The sequence below is a fragment of the Pantherophis guttatus genome, chromosome 2 (genome assembly GCF_059756535.1).
Source record: "Pantherophis guttatus breed Tessera chromosome 2, ASM5975653v1, whole genome shotgun sequence".
Lineage (NCBI taxonomy): Eukaryota > Metazoa > Chordata > Lepidosauria > Squamata > Colubridae > Pantherophis > Pantherophis guttatus.
In genome coordinates, this window is record NC_142064.1 from 261,749,755 (window position 1) to 261,762,161 (window position 12,407).

At 41.3% G+C, this 12,407-nt stretch overlaps 2 protein-coding genes across 2 annotated transcripts in view; both read right to left on the reverse strand.

Annotated features, from left to right (window-relative positions):
- The window catches only part of LOC132712326 (uncharacterized), a 200,735-nt gene that overhangs the window by 36,897 nt on the left and 151,431 nt on the right, over positions 1–12,407 (reverse strand). The gene's annotated exons all lie outside the window — the stretch shown is intronic.
- LOC117667834 (uncharacterized) overlaps positions 1,132–12,407 on the reverse strand; it is a 17,660-nt gene continuing 6,384 nt past the window's right edge. Inside the window, exons 2-3 of the mRNA XM_087885231.1 lie at positions 8,396–9,769; positions 1,132–4,438 (exon numbers count right to left, since the gene is read on the reverse strand). Of these exons, the coding sequence (XP_087741357.1) occupies positions 2,327–4,438; positions 8,396–9,451 (3,168 nt within the window). The 5' untranslated portion in view covers positions 9,452–9,769 and the 3' untranslated portion in view covers positions 1,132–2,326. The remainder of the gene's footprint in view (positions 4,439–8,395; positions 9,770–12,407) is intronic.

Genomic DNA, 12,407 nt, shown 5'->3' on the forward strand with positions numbered 1-12,407 from the left:
ATCAAAAGAAACATACTCTCTGCAACGAACTCTTGCAGCAGATAGCCATCAATTCTTCCAAGTTCTTCCCTCCCATTCCCTCTTTGCTAATGTCCCCTTTCCCCCAAAGACATCAGAATACCGTAGTCACGTAGAGTTTGCATTATGGTATGGTCCTCTCAAAAATCCAGAGGCTTTTGAACCATCTGAAGCATTTTCAGCTCCTAAGGATAAAATCTGATGTGCCCAAAAGACTTGCATAAGGAGCATGGAAAGTTAAAAAGCATAGAAAATAATTAAAATCCAAAAATAATTATTATAAAAAGCTAATATAAAAGAGAGAGTATATATAAAAACAGAAGTCTAAAAGGAGGTCTAGGGACGGGGAGCATAAAGGTTAATATGTGGCAGATTAAACCTATCCCCGTGCAAAGTCTAATATGATGTTCAGCAAGACTAATTTATGGCACAGGTCATCCATTATCTGACAAATTTTAAATGCTGATCCTCAGAATCTGGTAACATATGTTATATCAGGGTTTCTATCTGAAAGCAGCAGGGAGATGCAGAATTGTTCTGTCTCTCCTGAGTATTTATGCAGTAATGATGAAATGAGCCTGCTCAAATGCCTCTGTAATACAGCCATTGGAGAAGCATGTGCTCTCTTGTCTGTGGAGATTCTCAGTCATCCAGGACATAGTTGTTTCAAAAGGCAAATTGGATTGTTTTTTCCCTAAGGAGGAAGAAGACATTTCTCATCGAAGAAGCTTCATCGGATCTGGCCAGAACCGATTGCGCTTCTTGAATGAGAAGCAAAACGTCTTCTTCCTTAAGGAAAAAAAACAGTCCAGTTGCCTTTTGAAAAAGCACATTTGAGACGCATGCTTTGTTGTTTGTGTGCCACGGGGCATTGTATTATAATCTGATCTCTGAATTCTGTCAGTGTAATGAACCAATCTTGAATTCTTTGGAGTCTTTTAGACACAGCACAATAAAAGTCATTCATCTGCATAACTAAAATGCCTCTTAGCTGCTCCAAATAATTTTTTTTTTCTTTACTAGTAGGGATTTTTGGAAACATTTAAAAAGAGCCCCGAGAGTGGAGTGAAAGAATTGAAAGAATCTCCTGTGTCTTGAGAAGAGAGGCTTGCATTTCTTTGTCTCATGTTCACAGCAGTGCTGATATTGCCCTTTTATTTTCCTTTTCAAAAGTTATGGTTCTTACACAATGCATTTTTACAAAAGAAACATTTATCACTTTTTTTTTTCAGCTCTCCACCACCAAGGAGGAAGCAAAACAAGGGGCAGCATCTTGACATTAATATCACCTACCAGACATCAAAGGTACCTCTAAAGAAACAAGATCATAGGAGGGTTGCTAATAAACAGGAAGGTCCTACACTCAAAAGCACAATTCTTTTTCTCTTCAATATCCTTACAGCACTTATCATATTCAACAGCCTTTACCTGTAAAATTTTACAGAGTGGTTGTTCCTAAACCCTCCCTCATATATTCTCTATTCTGTGCTTTAGTTTACCATAATCTAAATAGGATTCTCCTTGACATAAAATTCTGGAATTGTTAGAAAAATATGAATGTTCCTATTTTTTTAATAATGTATTTTTAAGTCTTGCCGCAGAAATTTGGCACCTACCAGAAATGTTTACTATAATACTGCATAATACTTTATTCAATAAGTATGCTGGCTGGGGGATTCTGGGGCTGAAAATTTGGAGGACATCTAGGTAGAAGGTTAATATATAGTCCTCGATGTACAACAGTTCGTTTAGTGACCGTTCAAAGTTTCAACAGTACTGAAAAAAGGGACTTGTGACCATTTTTCATACTTAAGACCGTTGTAGCTTCCCCATGCTCACGTCATTTACATTCGGATGCTTGACAACTGACTCATATTTATGACCGTTGCAGTGTCGCAAGGTCTTGTGATCCCCTTTTGTGACAAGCAAAGTCAATAGCAAAACCAGATTCACTTAACCATATTACTAATTTAACAACTGCAGTGATTCACTTAACAAATGTGGCAAAAGAAGTCATAAAATGGGGCAAAACTCACTTAAATTTCTCACAAAAATTTTGGGCTCCATTATGGTTGTAAATTGAGGAATACCTTTACTTTGTATGTTGCATTTCTATGCCCTATGATGATCAATATGCAAAAAGAAAAAAACCCACCCCAAAACACTTTTTGCAGAATTCCATTATTTTTGCTAAACTAATTAAACTAACATTTTTCCATTTTGCTTCTCTCTCTAAATGTCTAATACTAAGACATTTCACTAAAGTGAATTTCTAAACTGCATTTCCAAAGGAGATCAGAAAGGAAACTCAAACCTTCTCTATATTCATTACCTTTTGCCTCGTGTGGATTTTCTTGTGCGCAGTAAGGGAGGAATTTTGCGTAAAACACCGTCCACACTCTGAGCACTTGAAAGGTTTCTCCCCGATGTGTAAACCTACATGATTTACAAGTTTAGATCTAGTACTGAAACCTTTCCCACAATCTGGACACTCATATGGTTTTTCCCCTGTGTGAGTCCTCTGATGCACCACCAGGTGGGAATTCCGACTGAAACTTTTCCCACAATCCGAACACTCATATGGTTTTTCTCCTGTGTGAATCCGCTGGTGTACCACCAGGTGAGAATTGTTACTGAAACTTTTCCCACAGTCTGGACACTCATACGGTTTTTCTCCTGTGTGTGCCCTCTGGTGGTATACCAGGAGACAATTCTGACTGAAACTTTCCCCACAATCCTGACACTCATATGGTTTCTTCCCAGTGTGAATCCTCTGGTGCACTACCAGGTGGGAACTGAGACGGAAACTTTTCCCACAATCCGAACACTCATATGGTTTCTCCCCAGTATGAGTCCTCTGGTGTATCACCAAGGCATAATTCCGAATGAAAGTTTTCCCACAATAAAGACACTCATATGGTTTTTCCCCTGTGTGAGTCCTTTCATGTATAATTAGGTAGCAATTCTGACTGAAAGTTTTTCCACAATCCGAACACTCATACGGTTTCTCCCCAGTGTGAGTCCTTTTGTGTATCACCAGGCTGGAATTCTGACTGAAACTTTTCCCACAGTCTGAACACTCATACGGTTTCTCTCCTGTATGTATCCTCTGGTGTCTCACCAGTTCAGAACTGTGACTAAAACTTTTCCCACAATCCAAACACTGATATGGTTTCTCCCCAGTGTGAGTCCTCTGGTGTATAACCAGATAAGAATTCCGACTGAAACTTTTCCCACAGTACGGACACTCATACGGCTTCTCTCCTGTGTGTATCCTTTGGTGTACCACCAGGTTGGAATTGTGACTGAAACGTTTCCTACAATATGGACACTCATACGGTTTCTCTCCTGTGTGTGTCCTCAGGTGTACCATGAGGTCGGAATTGTGAGTGCAACTTTTTCCACACTCTGGACATTCATACAGTTTCTCTCCTGTGTGTGTCCTCTGGTGCACCACTAGTTGGGAATTCTGACTGAAACTTTTCCCACAATCCAGACACTGATATGGTTTCTCCCCTGTGTGAATCCTCTGGTGCGCCACCAGATGGGAATTAACACGGAAACCTTTCCCACAATCTGGACACTCATAAGGTTTCTCTCCTGTGTGAGTTCTCCTGTGTATCACAAGGTGGGAACTATGAGTGAAACCTTTCCCGCAATCCAGGCACTCATATGGTTTCTCACCGGTGTGAGACCTCTTGTGTACCACCAGATGGGAATTAAGACGGAAACTTTTCCCACAATCTGAACATTCATATGGTTTCTCCCCTGTGTGAGTCCTCTGGTGCATCAAGAGATTGGAATTCTGACTGAAACCTTTCCCACAATCTGGACACTCGTACGGTTTCTCCCCTGTATGAGTCCTCTGATGGTTTACAAGGTGGGAATTCTGACTGAAAGCTTTCCCACAGTTCGGACACTCATATGGTTTCTCACCTGTAGGAGTCCTCTGGTGTAAGACTAGAGGAGCGTGTTTGCTAAAATTTCCACACTGGAAGCTTTGGTATGGATTTTCTCCAGTGTAAGTCCTTTTATTTTCAAAAGGGAAGGAGCTGTAGCAAAAGACCTTCTCACACCCGGAACATTCATTTGGTTTTTCTCCAGTGTGGAAACTCTCATGCATAATCAGCTGTGATCCACAATCTGTGCTTTTCCCACATCGGTGTGGGGTTTCCACCAATGGATTCTGGAGGTCAAAAATATTTTGGATCCCGTCTTGCCTGGCGCTTTGATTCAAGCTATTCTTTATTTCTTCACAGGGCAAGGCTCGCATGACTGCCTGCCCTACATAACTATCCAAGTCACAGCGTTCTCCCCATTGACTTCCAGATATTTCCATCTTTTTTCTGAATTCGGATATGAGTTCCACAGACTCAATTTTCTTCTGGCTCAAAACCCAGTTCCTGTTATTCTCTTTTGTCTGTTACTTAACAGGGAAGGAGAGTTTCGTTGTTCTCTGGAGGAAACTGGAAGATTTTGATTGCTGACTGGATTCACTTTCTTCTTTAATTCTTCTTGCGATTTTCACTTATCCAGAATGCTCCTCTTGGCATCCTCTCTGTCTAAAAGATTGACATAAGTTTAACTGGTTGTTTATAAAATGGGTGCCCAACAGGTGACAAACCACAAGTAAAAAGCATGCATTACAATGAAAAAGCAAACATGCCAAAAGGCTAGATTAATCCCTAACGTTAATTATGATTCATTTAACACACAGAATACTAATGAGATTCAAACATCCACATAATCGTGAAATTCTCTTGCTGACTTGAGCAAATCACAAATTCTTAGAACTGCAAAGGGTTATCATCAAATATATCTAGAAATGCTGAGGATATATTACACGCAGAGAGAAATACAGATATACACTTACAAATATATGTATGTTGGAAATCCATGTGTATTTCAGCCTGAAAAATGTACCAGAAATGGGTACACTCAAATTTTTTGGTCTAATTTTAGAGATGTGGGGAGCTTCAACATAAGAAAGGGTGCCCAGAGCCTCTGCAAGATTTAATGCAGCAGTTTTGCCAATGACACTCATTATTTACAGACCCCTCACATCCTGGACATAAACTGTTTCAACTCCTACTCTCAAAATGACACTATCGAGCACTGCACACCAGAACACCTAGACACAAGGACAGTTTTTCCCCGAACGCCATCTCTCTGCTAAACAAATAATTCCCTCAACACTGTCAAACTAGTTACTAAGTCTGCACTACTATTAATCTTCTCATCGTTCCCACCACCCATCTCCTCCCACTTATGACTGTATGACTGTAACTTGGTCGCTTGTATCCTTGATATTGTTTCCTGATTGCTTATTAATTCCCTATGACTATCATTAAGTGTTGTACCTTATGATTCTTTATGAATGTATCTTTTCTTTTATGTACACTGAGAGCTTATGCACCAAGACAAATTCCTTGTGTGTCCAATCACACTTGGCCAATGAAAAATTCTATTCTATTCTTGGCCAAGAAAACAACATGCTCATAAAAAGCACAAGCAAACTCCTAAACTGAAGGAGACCTTTTTTCAATCTCCCAACCAGCAAGAAAATTGAATGCACCACTTATAAAACTAGTGGCACCAGTGGAATTAAAATCCGGGAAGGGAAGGAATATGTAGCAGCTGAGTATGTTGCAGCTTAGTTGATTCTCTGCTTCTACGCAATGGAGAAAACCAAACAGCCCTATTTCTCCCCGGCTCCACCTCCACCTGTCCTCAACTCACCTCTCCAGCTGCTGCTTCGACCCTTGGAAGAGCGAGAGAGCTGCCTGTGCCACCATTCTCCCATGGATGAGCCGGAAGAGGAAGTTCCTCTCCTGCATCCTCTCTAGCAATTCCCGATTGTTTCAACGCCTTTCACTCGTCTCTCTCCCCCCCACATCCCGTTGGATGTCGGTACTCAGCAACCACCAATGCCGCTACTGTATTGGCTGCTTTCTAGGCGCCGGTGTTGCTGATCTATAGCGCGCCATCTAGCGACGGAAGCCTGAAAAACTATCTATACTATCTATCTGTCTATTCTGAGGCGTTTGCTAGATTTTTGACTGATTGCTCTATGTGCCAGTAAGTGGTTTTCAACACCACCGACCACACTGATAGCTTCTCTCCAGGACGAACTATCATTAACCTGTTTTTTCTGATCTCCTGAGGAGCACTCATCGCCAACCGCACTGTAATTAGGGTGTGTGTGTGTGTGAGTTCACATTAGTTTGTGTATAGTGGTGAGATAATTGTTATGCGCTCAGAGTCACCATGAGTGTGTTGAGTGGCCATATAAATTTTATGAATGAATGGAATGGATCAATGAATCAATCAACCAATCAGAGCTAGAAGCTGTTCAAAAGAAGTGAGAACTAAGAGAAAGCATCATTTTGTGTGTTTGGGGGGGGGGGATAGAAATACAAGTGCACCTTTCTTGGGGATCAGTAAATATTGTTGCAGCCAGTTACTTGTCTCGGGGGTGTGGGATAACTCCTCAAAACCTACCTTTGCAACTGAGGGAAGCTTGAACAACAAAAGCAGATCCAACAAAGGTAGATCTGGCTGTAGAAGATTAGCCACGTGCTGGGTCCTAAAATTTCATTAAGTTCAAGGTGAAAGGAATTGTTGCAGAGGTGGGTTCTACTTACCTTTACTACCGATTCACAATGGGGGCACACTAGTTGCATTTTTTACATGCTTTCGAACTGCTAGGTTGGCAGAAGCTGGGACAAGTAACGGGAGCTCACTCCGTTACACGGCGCTAGGGATTCGAACCGCTGAACTGCCGACCTGATCGACAAGATGATCTTCCTATTTGCATTATAGGGGAGTCTACATCTCTTTAGAGGGCAGAATTGCTCTGAGCAGCCTTCCCAATCTCCAGAGTAATTAAGATTTCGGCCTTACTATTCCCAAACAGTTTGGGTAAAAGACTTGAAAGTAGGAAATATAAATAGGAAAGGAATTGCAAAAAGAAAAACCAGAGTTGTGCCTTCTGCTCCCTTCTTTCTTATTGAGTAGTTGTCATCACACATTCCTATTTGGGAATTATCTCCGATGAGCTGACCAGAATAAAACTCTCTGTGGAAACGGAGCCTGGCCTGAAGTCCATTCTTCAGAGAAATACAGACCAACATTTCCCTTCCACGTTGCTCATCTCTGTGCAAAGGAACAGGAAGTTTTTCTCTATGCACAGATGGCAAGCAATAATAGGAAGAGTCTTTGAGTCTTTGTTCTGCACTGTCTCATTGAGTTCCACATGCTTCAAACACTTCAACTCAATACTTCCTCCCAAGGTTGCTGCCCTTATCCGTCATCTGATTTGAAGGGGGATGAAGTTAGCATCATTTACCGCTCTACAACTTTTTTCTCAGATCTCGACCACCAAAGGGGGAGGCAGCAAAAATGTCAGCAAATTGGCATTGTATCACACACCAAAGGCAAACCAGCAAGCACCTCCAAGCAAACAATATTACAGGAGGAGTTGCTAGTAAACCTGAAGATCCTCTGCTCAAAACCACAACCCCTTTTCTCCACAACTCTATGTACCTACAGCTCTTATCCATCATATTTAATAGGCATCAAATGTTGAATTCTACAGTGCTTTTGTCATTGCTGGATACTTCCTTCAGATCTTCTGTATTGTGCTCTTTATCCCAGCCACAATCTGAACAGGGATTCTCCTTCCACTGACTTTCTTTGAACTCACTTTCCCATTTTGTCATATTTGAGGATTCATTATCTCAAATAAACATGAGCACTGCAATCTTTTCTGTAAAGTATTTTTAGCCCAGATTTCAGAGACCAACCAGAAACGTCGACTATCACTTCAAGGTATTTTATTCAAGAGGTAACCCTGGCTGGAGAATTCTGGGGCTTGAAATCTGGAAGACAATGAGGTAGAAAGCTGAAATGTTGCATGTGGCATTTCTATGATCAATAGCAGGGGTGTCGAACTCATGTATTATGGCAGCATCACGTGATGTATGGGGAGTTTTTTCCCCTTCGCTAAATTGGGTGGGGGCGTGGCCAGCACGTGACGCATCCGGTGTGTGATTCGGGAGTTTGACAGCCCTGATCTATAGAAATCCAAAAAAACACACAAAATCTTTATTGCAGCAATAGCACTATTTCTTGAAAAATAAATATTTCTTGAAAAGTAAATATTTCTTGAAAAGTAAGTATCTACCGGTAGTAACATCTATTAACAGCTATATACAGGTAGCTAGTCTTTTATCAAACTAACATTTTCCAATTCTTTTCTCTCCTCACTCTTATCTACAATACCGAGGCATCTTTGACTAAAGCAAATCAGACCCAAAATTAAACACTTAATATTTCAGTTGCATTTCAAATAGAAGATCAGAAATTAAATTCAAGCCTTCTCTACACGAATCACCTTCTGTCTCATGTGAATTTTTTTGTGTGCAGTAAGACAAGAATGATGCGTGAAGCACCGTCCACACTCTGGGCATTTAAAAGGTTTCTCCCCTGTATGTAAACCTACATGATTTATAAGTTTACACCTAGTAGTGAAACCTTTCCCACAATCTGGACACTCATACGGTTTCTCCCCTGTGTGGGTCCTATGATGTACCACCAGGTGGGAATTCTGACTGAAACTTTTCCCACAATCCGGACATTCATATGGTTTCTCCCCAGTGTGAGTCCTCTTATGTATCATCAGCTCGGAATTTCGACCGAAAGCCTTTCCACATTCCAAGCACTCATACGGCTTCTCCCCTGTGTGAGTTCTATGGTGTACCACCAAGTAGGAATTCCGACTGAAACTTTTCCCACAATCCAGACACACATATGGTTTCTCCCCAGTATGAGTCCTCTTATGTATCACCAGGTCAGAATTCTGAATGAAACCTTTCCCACAATCAAGACACTCATATGGTTTCTCTCCTGTGTGAGTCCTCTGGTGTATCACCAAGTGGCAATACTGACTGAAACTTTTCCCACAATCAGGACACTCGTATGGTTTTTCTCCCGTGTGAGTCCTTTGGTGTATCACCAGGTGGGAATTCCGAGTGAAACTTTTCCCACAATCTGGACAAAAATACAGTTTCTCTCCTGTGTGAGTCCTCTGATTTATCAACAGGCTTGAATTACTGCTGTAAGTTTTCTCACAATCCAGACACTCGTACTGCTTCTCTGCCATTTGACTTCTCTTGTGTATCAGTAGAGTAGTGTGCTTGATAAAGCTTTTGCTACATTGAGGGCACTGGGAGAGATTTTCTCCAGTGTGGGTCCTCCCATGCGTAATCAACTCTGATCTGCAATCTGTCATTTCCCCACAATATCCGCATCTGTGGTGCTTTTCCACCAATGACATTCCTGGATTCTGGAGATCAAAAATATTTTGGATCCCTTCTTCGGTGCTGCTTTGAATCAAGCTGCTCTTTCTTTCTTCACAGGGTGAGGCTTGCATGATTATCTGGCTTGCATGGCTATCCAAGCGACTACTTCCACCCCACTGATTTCTAGATATTTCCCTCTTTTTCTGAATTTAGAAACGATCCAGACTGATCTTTTTTGTGGAGAGTCTGAGTTTCACATACTCGATTATTTCCAGCACAAAAACCATCTTCTTGTTAGTCTCTCACTTGTGTGTTGTCTGCTGTGGAAGCAGAAAGGTTTTCTGGAGGAAATGGAATGCATTTTGATTGCTAGATAGATTTGCTTTGTTTTTTTAATGCTGCTTATGATTCTCATTTGTTCAGAATGCGCTCCTTGGCATCTTCTTTGTCTGCAAGATTCACATAAATGACTCAGTTTAATGGTTTCACATATAATGGGTGCACAACATATGAAAACAAGAAAAAAGCATATATTACAGAGAAAAAACCAAACATACCAATCTAATCTCTAACATTGTGATTCATTTGACACATAGAAGACTAGCAAGATACAAGTTCAAATATCCACTCAATCATGAAATTCTCTTTTGGACTTGAGTAAATCACAAACGCTTAGCATTAAAAATTGTTATGAAATAAATCTGGAAATGCTGGGTATAGGTTATACAGATACAGATATATCCACACAAGGAGAAAGGTAGATAAACCTATGAATATACTATATTTTTCGGAGTATAAGATGCACCTTAGTTTTTGGGGAGGAAAATAAGAAAAAAGCTGATTGGTGGGTTGATCGGCCTCCCGGAATACCCTCAATCAGCTGTTCCCAGAGGTGAATTTTAGCAACAGGTTTGTTGGTTGTGAGCTCTGTGCCTTGCTTTCTTTTCTGTCTCTGAAACTTCTGAAACTCTGTTTCAGGAAAAACTTTTTTTTCTGCCTCTGAAAGCCTCGAAACAGAGCTTCAGAAAAAAAGGCTTTTTTTCTGAAGCTTCTTTCAGAGGCTTTTATTCTGAAGGACTATCTGTACTCTGTTCAATCTCCTTTCTTTGGTATTGATATGTACATTAACCTCTTCTGATCTGTTGGTTATTGTGTCATTCTCCAGATTTGTTAACATAGTTTGGTTAGAACCTTTACTGATTCTTCTTTTGTTGCTTGTCATATTATTTTAGATAAAAGCCTTTGAGAGGCTTTTTTTTCTGAACCTTTGTTTCTGAGGCTTTTTTCCTGAAGCTTCTTTCAGGGGCTTCTTTCAGCCTCTGAAATCTCCATTTGTGAGGCTGGACAGGGCTACGTTCGGAGTATAAGACGCACCCAGATTTTCACCCTCTTTTTGGGGGGGGAAAGGTGCATTTTATACTCCGAAAAATACGTTATATATAGATTCATGTCAAAAATCTATGTGTATTTCAGTCTAGCAAATGTCCCAAATGTGGGTACACTCAAACTTTTTGGTCTGATGTGGGGGGGAAGGGGGCTTTAAATTGATTAAATGGTGTCCAAAGCCTATGAGAGATTTAAAGCCCCAGTTTTGCACATGAAACTCTTCAATTGCCATGAAAATAACACAGATAAAAAGCTAGTCTAGTGAAGAGAGGGACCATGGGACACCTGACAACAGTGTTCCAATACTTGAGGGGCTGTCACGGAGAGGAGAGAGGGGATCAACCTATTTTCCAAAGCACCTGAAGGCCAGACAAGGAATAATGGATGGAAACTGATCAAGGAGAGATTCAACCTGGAAATAAGGAGAATTTTTCTGACCCTGAGAACAATCAACCAATGGAACTTGGTTTGCCTTCAGAAGTTGTGTGGGAGCTTCATCACTGGAAGCTTTTAAGAAGAGACTGGACAGCCATCTGTCAGAAATGGTGTAGGGTCTCCTGCTTGGGTGGGGGGGTTGGACTAGATGACCTACAAGGCCCCTTCTGACTCTGTTATTCTTATTCTGTTAAAGCACAAGGTAAAGCAGAAATTTAAATCTCCCAACCAGCAGAAACTGGGACACGGTGGCTCAGTGGCTAAGACGTTGAACTTGTCGATTGAAAGGTCGGCAGTTCAGTGGTTCAAATCCCTAGTGCCGTGTAACGGGGTGAGCTTCCTTACTTGTCCCAGCTTCTGCCAACCTAGCAGTTCGAAAGCACGTAAAAAATGTAAGTAGAAAAATAGGGGCCACCTTTGGTGGGAAGGTAACAGCATTCCGTGCGCCTTTGGCATTTAGTCATGCCAGCCACATGACCACAGAGACGTCTTCGGACAGCACTGGCTCTTCGGCTTTGAAACAGAGATGAGCACCGTCCCCTAGAGTCGGGAACAACTAGCACATATGTGCAAGGGGAACCTTTATCTTTACTTAACAGCAGAAAATCGAAGGCAGCAATTTTAAATGCCGTAAGGTATTAGGTAATACCTTGGTCACCTAATGAGAATAGAGGACTCACTGGAAAAGAACTTGATGTTGAGGAAAGATGGAAGGCAAAAGGAGAAGGGGACAGATAGCAGAGGATGAGATGATTGGATAGGATGAGATGGTGAGATAGGATGGGATGGGATAGAATAACAGAATTGGGACCTTGGAGGTCTTCTAGTCCAAACCCCTGCTTAGGCAGGAAACCCTACACCACTTCAGACAAATGGTTATCCAACCATTCTTTAAAACTTCCAGTGTTGGAGCATTTACAGCTTCTGGAGGCAAGTTGTTCCACTGATTAAGTGTTCTGTCAGGAAATTTCTCCTTAGTTCTAAGTTACTTCTCTCCTTGATTAGTTTCCACCCATAGCTTCTTGTCCTACCCTCAGGTGCTTTGGAGAATAGCCTGATTTCCTCTTTTTTATGGCAGCCCCTGAGATATTGGAACACTGCTATCAGGTGTCCCCTAGTCCTTCTCTTCTTTAAACTAGACATACCCAGTTCCTGCAACCGTTCTTCATATATTTTAGCCTCCAGTCCCTTAATCATCTTTGTTGCTCTTCTCTGCACTCTTTTTAGAGTCTCCACATCTTTTTTACATCGTGGCGACTAAAACTG